Consider the following 13314-nt stretch of genomic DNA (forward strand, 5'->3'; position numbering starts at 1 on the left):
ATGTTTTTTGTGACTAGGTGCTGACCTAACATAATCGCATGGTATGCTTTCACCGTAAAGCCTTTTTGAAACCGTACACTGTGGTTGGATTAAGGAGACGTTTATCTTTAAAATGGTGTATAATACCTGTAATTTTGATTCATTTTAATTATGAGATTTCTGATGTTTGAATTTGGCGCCCTGCACTTTCACTGGATGTTGGTCAGGTGGGACGTTAGCGTCCCACGTACCCTAGAGAGGTTTAACAAGACATTTGTGGAGTGGTTGAAAAACAAGTTTTAATGTCTCCAACCTAAGTCTATATAAACTTCCAACTTCAACTGTATATATTTTTTTACATAATGATATTATTCATAAACACGTTTTCTGCCATTTGCGTTTTTCACAATTGCGTTCTGTACCAAATGCTTTACAGAATGCCATTATAACGTCAATTTAAATCCCCAGCACAGCAGGCCAACTGTAGGCCTACTCGGCTTTTGTATTTAAACGTTTTAATATAATGCTGTTTACTCTTCTTATTTACAGATTGATATGGGAGCAGACCAGTCCTCTTCAGGATGCTGAGATCTCCTCTCTGAGAGTTATAATGAGTTATCATCAGATTGTTATGGGACCAGACCAGTCCTCTTCAGGATTGTGAGACCTCCTCTCTGAGAGTTATAATGAGTTATCAGCAGGGGGCTGAGGGTGGAGCCATCACTAAAGAAAGACTGAAGGATGGGTCACCAAACAAGGATCTTGATGAGATCATGGACCCTGATATGAAGAGGTGTGTGTGTTTGTGTGTGTGTGTGTGTGTGTGTGTGTGTGTGTGTGTGTGTGTGTGTGTGTGTGTGTGTGTGTGTGTGTGTGTGTGTGTGTGTGTGTGTGTGTGTGTGTGTGTGTGTGTGTGCACACAAGTGCTCGTTGAAGACTTAGATCTGTATCCTATTTTATAAGTAATATATTTTTAGAAGGACACAGAGTTACTGCACAGTACATTTAACTGAAAATATAAAAGATTTGGTTAGCGTAAATGACTGAGGACAAACCAAGGGCCAAAGTTAGTTCACTTCTGTAATGCTGCATTTGATTTGATTTGTGTTGTATTATTAGCAGTGTCCATCCAGAGAGAGACGAGTCGGTTTCCTCTGGTTGTTTATCAATGAAGAGTGGTGAATCTATGGATCGCCCTCTTAATTTCAAAGAGGGGGCCTCTTCACAAAGAAAAGGGTGAGTTTCTAGATGTTACCAGGAAATAGAACAGTGATGTTATACATGTAGTTGTCTAGAAGAGAAGCTTCAATTCACATTACTGCTATTCACATATTTCACATATTTAGAACCATCTCTATAATTAAGTGATAATGCCAGAGAAGTCGGTGTTTGGAGCATATGTTTGCATGGGTGTTGTTAGGCCCGAACAGCAGCTTCGAGGGCATTATCACTGTTATACAACGGGTTACCAACATATTCAAATAATGATTTACATATTTTCATTAAAAACTTTATTTTGATTAATTTATTCATACTATTTAATTCTTCCACAAGATATAGTCCCGACACAAATCTAGGGTTGCTACCCAAGCCGGCTGTTTTTTTATTTGTATTTTTTTACCCTTTATTTAACTAGGCAAGTCAGTTAAGAACAAATTCTTATTTTCAATGACGTCCTAGGAACAGTGGGTTAACTGTCTTGTTCAGGGGCAGAACGACAGATTTTTACCTTGTCAGCTCAGGGATTCATTCTTGCAACCTTCCGGTTACTAGTCCAACGCTCTAACCACTAGGCTACCTGCCTTGTGTAGTCGTTGTTCGTTCTATTGGTTCGGTTGCCAGAGACGTGACCCAGTCGTTCGTTCAAAATGTTTCATTGCCATACTGGCTGGTAACGCTCTTATCCCATGCTTTCCAGCTAGCCAACTACGGCTAACGTACAGTCACGTCAAACAGTGCAGCCAGAATAACAACAGTAGCTGCATTTTAATTTGTTTAAACTGTTTTCTAGTGACATTTATTTGGATACACCCATAACAATGAGCTAATGAGAAGCGATTTCGCCTGGCATAGAAAATGTGCTCTCTTGTCAGGACACTGTTGTTCAGAGGAGCTAGCCAACCACACAGCTAACACAATCACTTCAAATTGAAGCTGGACAGACTAAACTAGCTGCATTTTGTTTAGTTTGACCTTTTTTCAATTGACATTTCTTTGTATATATCCATAAAAATTATGCCAGCTGATTCATGATTTCAACTGGCTGAGAAACACTGCCTGTCTGTCTGTTAGGAATTTTATGAATAATGACTAAACAATTTCTACATTTAGATAAAACTATAACTAATTTAAACTCTACCCTGTATAATTATATCTGATTAATAATGTTAATTCATAAGGAAGGGATTATGTAGTATGAACAAGGAGTAATTAAAACATAATAAACACCATTCCAACTTAGTTAGAGAGGTTTGTGCTGTGGGTTATAAAGTAAACAAAAAGGATCGTTAAACTATGGTTGAACCGACCCGACTTAGCCCTGGGATGTTTAGATAAGGCAGTGAGTAACTTTTTAGGTCTTCCATTATCTTGAGTTGTCTGCTAAAGTGGTAATAAATTATAGTGAGACTTCAGGAGAATAACTGATATTGTGTGTCATGTGTGTGCGCTGGTGAGTTGGAATGAACTTTTGAACCGGTTTTATCTTGGTCAAGAGGAGGAGCTTTATTCTGTAACCAATGACGTCATATTTTGTATATAAACTGTTGTTTAAGGTTAAATGGGAGCGTGCTCCGAGAATAAATACTATTATCTATTTTTAATAAGACTGTTCCCTGTCTATTTTATGTTAATAAGGATCTTACAAATTCTTAGAAACAAACAGAGTGATTTTAATTAATGAGCACATAAAGGAATTATAAAATTCCTCTGACACTGTCTCATCCTGACCCCTACATGTTCATTACTATGGGACAGCAGGATATCGAATTTCAATATTGAAACAATGTTGCGAATGTCGGAGACAGACAACAAGGTTTATACAAATGTCCGATGTAGAAAACTAAATGTTAGTCTTAAAGAAATGCACTGATGAGATAGTGGATTGTGCAGTCAGATGGAACAGAGTAAATAGGCATTTTAACGTCATAGATTTAGCCGGTGGTAACTTATAGAATAGACACCGACTGGAATGCGGTTTTAACCAATCAGCATTCAGGATTAGACCCACCTGTTGTATAATTTAGTAATAACCAACTATAAATCTATATCTTCAGTTATCACATGGTTTACTTTTTCATCTTAATGTTGCAGTGCAGTGTAAACATCAGAGAAAATATTCTGTTCAACAATATATTTGATAAATGGATAAAGGATCAAAATAATTTTACGTCTGTAGAAATTAGTTTAACTAAAATGATAAGTTCTGACTCATTATTCATTGTTGTATTATGTTGCATGACTGTCTTGTACTACTAGCAGGGCCCAACCAGAGATGGCAGAGTCTGTTTCATCTGGTTATTTATCAATGAAAAGTGACCAATCCATGAATCAACCTTTTCAGTTCAAAGGGTAATATTTTCCATACTCCTTTGAGCCTATGTCTTATTAGAAATAAAACTTAATTATTTGTCACTGAAGGTGAGACAAATGCACAGAAGATATGATGAGTAGGTTACCATGTGTTATATTATCATGATAACAGATAGTTATAGGAAGGTTACCATGTGTTATATTATCATGATAACAGATAGTTATAGGACGGTTACCATGTGTTATATTATCAGGCCATTATGTGTTAAACTGAATGGGTCAGGTTCTTGTGATCAATGTATTTGATAAATGTTATTTCCGATTCCCAACCAGGCCAGGAGAGGTACCCTGTGATATCTGCTCTGAGGTCCAAGCTGTGAAGTTCTGTCTGACCTGCAGTGTGTCCTACTGTGAGACCCACGTTAGGAAGCACTATACAATAGCAGCACTGCAGAGACACACCCTGGTGGAGGTGACTGGAGACCTGGAGGAGAGACTCTGTCAGGAACACCACAGAGCTCTGGAGGTGTTCTGCAGGACAGACCAGAAGCTGATCTGCTTGGAGTGTTCAGTGACAAAGCACAAAGGTCATGACACGATCATTGAAGAGATAAAACAAGCTGGAAAACAGGTAGTTGATTTACCCCCTCATTATACCTGAATGTACACTATAATGCCAAAAGTATGTGGACACCCCTTCAAATTTGTGTATTCGGCTATTTCAGCCACACCCATTGCTGACAGGTGTATAAAATCGAGCACACAGGCATGCAATCTCGATAGACAAACATTGGCAGTATAATGGCCTTACTGATGAGCTCAGTGACTTTCAACATGTCACCGTCATAGGATGCCACCTTTCAAACAAGTCAGTTTGTCAAATTTCTGCCCTGCTAGAGCTGCCCCGGTCAACTGTAAGTGCTGTTATTGTGAAGTGTAAACGTCTAGGAGCAACAACGGCTCAACCGTTAAGTGATAGGCCACACAAGCGCACAGAACATTACCACAGTGCTGAAGCGCGTGTCCTCAGTTGCAACACTCAATACCGAGTTCCAAACTGCCTCTGGAAGCAACGTCAGCACACTAAATGTTCGCCGGGAGCTTCATGAAATTAGTTTCCATGGCCGATCAGCCACAAACAAGCCTAAGATCACTATGTGCAATGCCAAGCGTTGGCTGGAGTGGTGTAAAGCTCACCGCCATTGGACTCTGGAGTAGTGGAAACGCGTTCTCTGGAATGATAAATCACGCTTTACCATCTTGCAGTCCAACAGATGAATCTGGGTTTGGCTGATGCCAGGAGAACGCTACCTGCCCGACTGCATAGTGCCAACTGTAAAGTTTGGTGGAGGAGGAATATTGTTCTGGGGATGTTTTTCATGGTTTGGGCTAGGCCCCTTTGTTCCATTCTAGACAATTCTGTGCTTCCAACTTTGTGGCAACAGTTTGGGGAAGGCTCTTTCCTGTTTCAACATGACAATGCCCCTGTGCACAAAGCGAGGTCCATATAGAAATGGTTTGTCGAGATCTGTGTGGAAGAACATGACTGGCCTGCACAGAGCCCTGACCTCAACCCCATCAAACACCTTTGGGATGAATTGGATCAACGACTGCGAGCCAGGCCTAATCACCCAACATCAGTGCCTGACCTCACTAATGCCCTTGTGGCTGAATGGAAGCGAGTCCACTCAGCAATGTTCCAACATCTAGTGGAAACTTAATATTAATGCCCATGATTTTGGAATGAGATGTTTGATGAGCAGGCGTCCACGTACTGTTGGCAATGTAGTGTACTTATTACAGAAGATTTGCTAATACTGTTTATGCAAGTTCAAGCTACAAGCTTTATCATTGCTTGTTTTGCATTATAAACATTTAGTCTTTTCAATTAAAAGATTTCTTACTCTGTTTCCACTGCTCAAGACTTTTGATGGAGAGCAACGCCTAAGGCCAGAGTCGGTCGACGGTAAGTCATGTACAATCAATAATTAACTGACCCAAAAGTTGTTCTTTGAGATCTTTAGTGATAACTTGTGAACAATTATGTATATACCATTTTTTTTAATTATTATTTGAGAAATAATTTGTTACTTCTTAAATTCTGATAAAGTAGTATGCATTTGTGGTTCCAATGAAGTCTGTTTTTTTTCTCTCCTGTCATGTCTTCACCAGTGCTGCCCCCTCCTGGGAAGATCCGGGTCCTGTCAGTGACGTCAGACTCTGTGTCTCTGAGCTGGGGTTCTCCTGAGGGGCTGAAGGGGCCACACCAGTTCAGAGTGACCTGGGGGTGTGACCTGGGGGAAACGGACTCGTCAAAAGTGAAAGGCGGGTTTAATCTTAAAATCAGCAGTCTCCAACCTGGTGAAAAGTATCAGTTCAGTGTGGCCACAGAGGGAGAAGATGGCAGACAAAGCAGATGGGTCTCAGCATCGTTATCCACAGGTAAAGAGTTTGGTTTTAGTCATGTTTTGAGAGATTTTGTTATGGATCTTCTTAACATAAAAATATTTTTGTTCCAGTGGTTCCACCCAGAGACTTAAAGGTAGACCATTTGAAAGATACCTCCTTCACTCTCCACTGGACCAAGGCTGAAGGGATGGAGAAAGTCCCACAGCGCTTCCTCATATCCTACTACAGCTCAGTAACTGACCTCCATGCAGAGAATACTAAAGACTGTCACAACACATTCTCAAGCCTGCAACCTGGTACTGAGTACACTGTCAGCATCTCAACTGTGCTGAAGAATGGAGAACAGAGTGAACCTGTCTCCAAAACCATCTGCACTAGTAAGAGATCTACCTCACCTTGTTACAACTCATCTCTTTACCAGTAACCAGAAGAGACATTTTGTTACATTATAAATCCAACATCTGTTTTAAGCTTATTTCTTCCCATATCTAAAGGAATGCAAGCTGGCCTTTAATACTTTTTCAACTACTATTCTACTTTTCCTCTTGTAATATATTTCTGCAGTTAAATTGTAGGCCTGACAATAATGTATTTTCCCTTAGTACTTCCTGCTCCAGACCAGCTGACTGTTGACTCAGTGGACACCACATCAGCTGCTGTTAGCTGGAACCAGCCACCAGGATTGGACCAAACCCAACATCATTACCAGATCTCTTACCGCTGTCCAGGGACAGAACCACACATCACTAACACATCTTCACACAGCATCACTCTCTCTGACCTGCAAGGTGGTACTCAGTACTCTATCACTGTCTGCACTGTGCTGGAGAATGGAACGCAAAGTCAACTGGTGTCAACAACCTTTAATACAAGTAAGGATGTACCCTACTTAATTTATCAGCACCTTTTATAAAACGGTTGCCAACATATAAAAAAAAAGTAATTTTGTGAGTAACTTAGTTTCATGTCATCCTTTCACCAGACAATATAGTCCAGGCAAAAGCCATTTGTCAAGGACTCCAGCCACCCTAGTCATAGACTGTTCTCTCTGCTGCCGCACGGCAAGCGGTACCAGAGCGCCAAGTCTATGTCCAAGAGGCTTCTAAACAGCTTTTAGCCCCAAGCCATAAGACTCCTGAACATCTAGTCAAATGGCTACCCAGACTATTTGCATTGCCCCCCTCCCCCCTCCACACCACTGCCACTCTCTGTTGTCATCTATGCATAGTCACTTTAATTAACTCTACCTACATGTACATACTACCTCAACTAACCGGTGCCCCCGCACATTGACTCTACCTACATGTACATACTACCTCAACTAACCGGTGCCCCCGCACATTGACTCTTACCGGCACCCCCCTGTATATATATTGTTATTTTTTTTACTGCTACTCTTTAACTACTTGTTACTTTTATCTCTTATTCTTATCCGTATATATATGTTTTAAACTGCACTGTTGGTTAGGGGCTCGTAAGTAAGCATTTCACTGTAAGTCTACACCTGTTGTATTCAGTGCATGTGACTAATACAATTTGATTTGATTTGAACCACACTTTCATTACGAGCCCCAGGTGTGTCTGGGTCGACTGCTGTTGACTTCTTTATCTTCTCGTAGTCCTGCTCACTGATGGCTGCATGGTTCATACATGTTTATCCCTGGACTTATTCTACTTTTCCTCCTGTAGTATATTTCTAGAGTTAAACTGTAACCCTGACAATAATGTATTTTCCCTAAGTACTTCCTGCTCCAGACCAGCTGACTGTTGACTCAGTGGACACCGCATCAGCTGCTGTTAGCTGGAGCCAGCCACCAGGATTGGACCAAACCCAACATCATTACCAGATCTCCTACCACTGTCCAGGGACAGAACCACACATCACTACCACATCTTCACACAGCATCACTCTCTCTGAGCTGCAATGTGGTACTCAGTACTCTGTCACTGTCTGCACTGTGCTGGAAAATGGAACGCAAAGTCAACTGGTGTCAACAACTTTGACTACAAGTAAGGATGTACCCTACTTAATTTATCAGCACTACAGTATAAAACACTTGTTATTGTGGACAGGATTTATATTCACAGCATTCTTTTCATTTATATTTAAGTAATAAGGCTTGAGAACCTGTGGATTATCGTGTGGATTATCGTGTGAATAACTCCTGACTAAGGGCTGTTCTTAGGAGGGTGTTTTTCCTTGATAATTCTCTGTTTCGAGGGCCTTATTGCTTTTATAAAATGGTTACCAACATATTAAAATAATATAATAATAATAACATGAAATATTAACTACATGTTTTCATTAAAAATGTACTTTTAATGAGTAACTTAGTTTTATTTCATCCTTTCACCAGACAATATAGTCTGGGTTAAAGCCAGTTGTTAGTTACCCTCTGTGCCTCTTCTTGTAAAGTTTTTATTACGAGCCCCTCAGGTGTCTGGTTCTACTGCTGTTGACTTCTTTATCTTCTCGTGGTCCTAATCACTGATGGCTGCATGGAACGTTGCCTTGTCCTTCCCCTGTCGCTGCAGTTGTTTAACGGTGCCCCTGAAGATGTTGTTGGATGTTGAGTCTTTCATTAAACACCAGGAAAGGTTCAGAGGGGGGTCGTTATGTATCAGTTTAACTGGGTACAGAGACCCGTGTAGCTGTTGAGCCTGTACATTCCACCCTTAATATTCTTCACACTGCCATAAAACTCCCCTGAATAGTTTTCAACCTTTCTTTTGTAGTGTCTCAAAACAGATAGTTGTCCCCTTTTCACTAAGCCAGGCCATGAAACATCTCAGCCCAGTTTGTCTGCTTGACTGTGTTAGCTTCATTACGACTCTTTTCCAGAGAGTCATGTAGCATTATATTGAACCACTCCAATATGATATACTTCCGTGCGGCAGAATACATTCTGAGTAAAGATTTCAGATTAGTCCCGTGTACCAGGTGGTACTGAGGCTGACCCCCTTAAATAGCTGCCGACACATTACTTCCTCCTTTTCCTTTTCTCGGCTCATTCCAGAGAGAAGTGGCTTGGTAAGAGGTCTATGTTAGAGTGTAAGAGCAGAAGTATACCTGCAGCTATTCAGTAGCTTGGAGCAGCTAGCTAGCCTTACCAGCTGGGTGCTCTGCTGTCCCCCAACTTGGTTTGGCTTGTGCCATCTGGTTTGGGTTTTGTCTCTGTTTTAATTACTTGTGACAGTGTACCAACCTGGGCGATACTTGGTTTGGTCTTCCAGTATTGCGGCGCTGAGGGTTTGTCTTAGTTGTCTGTGAGACTTGTCTGTCCACCGGTACCCTCCCGGTTATAGCCTTCGGGTTCGGGGACCGCGCCTAACCTGCAAGATCGGGAGACTGTGTGTTTCACTCCGGGAGGTGTTGCGAGGTGCACCACATCTCTTCTCTCACAGGGAGCAGCCATCTTGCCTATTATCTTGTGTGTTCCATGGTGAACGAGCTATGCAAAGTAGCTAGCTTAACGAGAGGTGAACATTGCAGGACTAAGCACAGATATAAACACATTTTCCCTTAAGTCCTGCCAACCTGAACCTACACGTACCTGTATATAGCAAGAAATAACTTATAAACGTGTGTTGGGTAGAACGTCCCTTCACGGATAGTGTATGAGACTAAGGCTGATACTGTAGGTCTTATTATATACTATCATACAGTATTGTGCAGTGTTTACTATAGACAGAGTATTATTACACTGTTTATGCCACCATAGTGAGATTACACTGTTATTCACACAGTTGCTGGGTTAGATTTCTGTTACACTATTTTACAGTACAGAGAGTAACTGTCATAGTTTCCAATGGAAACTCACATCTTAGCTCTATTACAGTCCTTGTGCCCAAGAACACCAAGGTAACCTGCCTGAATAACTACAGACCCGCAGCACTCACGTCTGTAGCCATGAAGTGCTTTGAAAGGCTGGTCATGGCTCACATTAACACTATCATCCCAGAAACCCTAGACCCACTCCAATTTGCATACCGCCCCAACAGATCCACAGATGACAAAAGGAACACGTATGTGAGAATACTGTTCATTGACTACAGCTCAGCATTCAACACCATTGTGCCCTGAAAGCTTATCACTAAGCTAAGGACCCTGGGACTGAACACCTCCCTCTGCAACTGGATCCTGGACTTCCTGACGGGCCGCCCCCAGGTGTTAAGGGTAGGCAACATCACATCTGTCATGATGATCCTCAACACAGATGCCCCTCAGGGGTGCCTGCTTAGTCACCTCCTGTGCTCCTTGTTCACACAAGAATGCGTGGCCAAGCACGACTCCAACACCATCATTAAGTTTGCCGACGACACAACGGTGGTTGGCCTGATCCCCGACAAAGATGAGACAGCCTACAGGGAGGAGGTAAGAGACCTGGCAGTGTGGTGCCAGGACAACAACCTGTCCCTCAAGACAAAGGTGCTGATCGTGGACTACAGGAAAAGGTGGATCGAGTTTACCCTCATTCACACTGAGTGGGCTGTAGTGGAGCCGGTCGAGAGCTTCAAGTTACTTGGTGTCCACATTGTTAACAAACTATCATTGACCAAACACACCAAGACAGTCATGAACAGGGAACGACAATAGCTATTCCCCCTCAGGAAGTCTAGGTCCAAAGGGCTCCCTAACAGCTTTTACCAACAAGCCACAAGACTGCTGAACAGTTAATCAAATGGCTACTATTTGCATTGACCCCCCCCCTTTTTTTTCTACACTGCTGCTACTCTCTGTTTATTATCTATGCAAGTGTCACTTTACTCCTACCTACATGTACATATTACCTTAATTACCTCCACTAACCTGTACCCCCGCACATTGACTCGCTCCCGGCACCCCATGTATATAGCCTCGTTATTATTATTTTATTGTGTTACTTTTTTCAAAAAAAAATTAACTTTATTTTATTTAGTAAATATTTTCTTAACTCTTCTCTTTCTTAAAACTGCATTGTTGGTTAAGGGATTGTAGGCATTGCAAGGTAAGGTCTACACCTGTTGTATTCAGTGCATGTGACAAACATTTGATTTGATTGTACCTGTGTATACTATCGTTGTTACACTTTACAGTACAGACAATAACTATCTCTTAATTAGAAACTGACATCTCTATTACACTACTGTTTACCCACACAGTGTATAGCTGGGTTTACCATAGTTTTTGTGTTGTACTACTTACAGTAGGCTACATACAGTAACTATGCCTGTTTCCTTTGGAAAGTCACTTTTCAGCTATTACACTGCAGTCTTGCACAGTGTGTAGCTGAGGTTATTTGTTTTCTGTTTTACTTACAGTTAAGAACTAGTTTGAACACTGTTAAAGCTCCCAATTTACCGCTTTATTGACACCGTTTCCATCCAAAACTGAGCTTTGTCATTTCCAACAAACTGAGTGCTCACTTCCCAGAATATACACATGACATCTCACATGACCATTACACACATGACGCATGGTGGGTGTGGAAGCAATTCAACTTTTGTGCACAATCAATCATTATTAATCACAGAGGTACATATGGTCATAAATGATTATGTACATACAAATGGGTTGAAGTTAAAACCTAGGCAATAGTAAAAAAGATTATGCTGGAAACCCCTGCACTTTTTCCACAATTTGTTAAGTTACAGCCTTATTCTAAAATTGATTAAATCGTTTTTTTCCCCTCATCAATCGTCAGGAAATACCCTATAATGACAAGGCAAAAACACGTTTTTAGAAATGTTTCCAACTTTATAACAATGTTAAACTTAAATATTACATTTACATAAGTATTCGGACCTTTTACTCAGTACTTTGTACTTTGTTGAAGCACCTTTGGCAGTGATTACAGCCTTGAGTCTTCTTGGGTATGACGCTTCAAGCATGGCACACCTGTATTTGGGGAGTTTCTCCAATTCTTCTCTGCAGATCCTCTCAAGCTCTGTCAGGTTGGATGGGGAGCATCGCTGCACAGCTATTTTAAGGTCTCTCCAGAGATGTTCGATCAGGTTCAAGTCCGGGCTCTGGCTGGGGACTTGCTTCCATTCAGCCACATATTCAGACATTCCGAGACTTTCTTGCATTGTTTTGGGTTTATCAAAATGTGTAAAAAGGTGTCTGAATACTTTCCGAAGGCACTTTACACTGAGTGTATAGCCATTAGGAACACCTGCTCTTTAACAAGGTGAATCCTGTTAAATCCACTTCAATCAGTGTAGATGAAGGGGAGACAGGTTAAAGAAGGATTCTTAAGCCTTGAAACGATTGAGACATGGATTGTGTACATGTGCCATTCAGAGGGTGAATGGTCAAGACAAAAGATTGAAGTGCCTTTGAACAGGGTATGGTAGTAGGTGCCAGGTGTACCGGTTTGAGTGTGTCAAGAACTGCAAAGCTGTTGGGTTTTTCAATCTCAAAAGTTTTCCTTGTGTATCAGTAATGGTCCACCACCCAAAGGACATCCAGCCGACGGCAGGTCAGTGGTCAAAAAAGGGTCATTGATGAAAGAGAACAAAGGAGGCTGACACATTGTGCAGAGCAACAGACAGTCTACAGTTAGTCAACTGACAGTCCAGTACAACGTTGGTGCCCAAAGACCCATAAAAGAATGTACAACTTGTCGTACCTTGACACGATTGGGGTATGGCAGCCAACGACCTTACAGAGTAACACTTCTTTCAGCAAAAAACAAAACTGCGGTTGCACTGGGCTAAGGAATGAAAACACTGGACACTGGAGAGTTTAAAAAACATTGCCTGGTCTGATGAATCCCAGTCCCTGCTGTTTCACGTTGATGAGAGAACTAGGGTACGGAGAAACCCACACGAATACATGCATCCATCATGCCACGTGTTACCATTACAGGCTGGTGGTGGTGGTGTGATGGTGAGGGCTGTGTTTTCATGACACACATTGGGCCCCTTGATAAAAGTGGAGGCACGTTTGAATGCCACAGGATATCTGGACATCATTGTCGATCAGGTGCATCCCTTCATGGCAGCAGTGTATCCATCTGCTAATGGATTTGTTCAGCAGGATAATGCCCCGTGCCACAAGGCTAGGATTGTCCAGGAATGTTTCCACAAACATGACGGTGAATTTAGCTAACTACAGTGGCCTGCCCAGTCACCAGATCTCAATCTCTGGGATGAGATGGAAGGAGCTATTCAGAGTAGAGATCCACTACCAGCCAACTTGACACAACTGTGGGAAGCATTGGAGTCAGCCTGGGCCAGCATCCCTGTGGAATGCTTTCGACACCTTGTAGAGTCCATGACCCAACAAATTGAGGCTGTTCTGAGGGCAAAAGGGGGTGCAACTCAATATTAGGAAGGTGTTCTTAATGTTTTGTACAATCAGTGTAAACAGCAACACCATGTAGATGTTCTAACCATATATTGCTACCACTG

General features: G+C 41.7%; 1 protein-coding gene across 1 annotated transcript in view; it reads left to right on the forward strand.

Annotated features, from left to right (window-relative positions):
• The first annotated feature begins 539 nt into the window (after positions 1–539).
• LOC139579769 (interferon-induced very large GTPase 1-like) overlaps positions 540–13314 on the forward strand; it is a 28112-nt gene continuing 15337 nt past the window's right edge. Inside the window, 9 exon segments of the mRNA XM_071408590.1 lie at positions 540–772; positions 1099–1215; positions 3457–3549; positions 3844–4141; positions 5434–5476; positions 5683–5952; positions 6030–6296; positions 6522–6791; positions 7660–7929. Coding sequence (XP_071264691.1) covers positions 666–772; positions 1099–1215; positions 3457–3549; positions 3844–4141; positions 5434–5476; positions 5683–5952; positions 6030–6296; positions 6522–6791; positions 7660–7929 — 1735 coding nt within the window. The 5' untranslated portion in view covers positions 540–665.

The sequence above is a fragment of the Salvelinus alpinus genome, chromosome 6, assembly GCF_045679555.1.
Source record: "Salvelinus alpinus chromosome 6, SLU_Salpinus.1, whole genome shotgun sequence".
NCBI classification, from domain to species: Eukaryota; Metazoa; Chordata; class Actinopteri; order Salmoniformes; family Salmonidae; genus Salvelinus; species Salvelinus alpinus.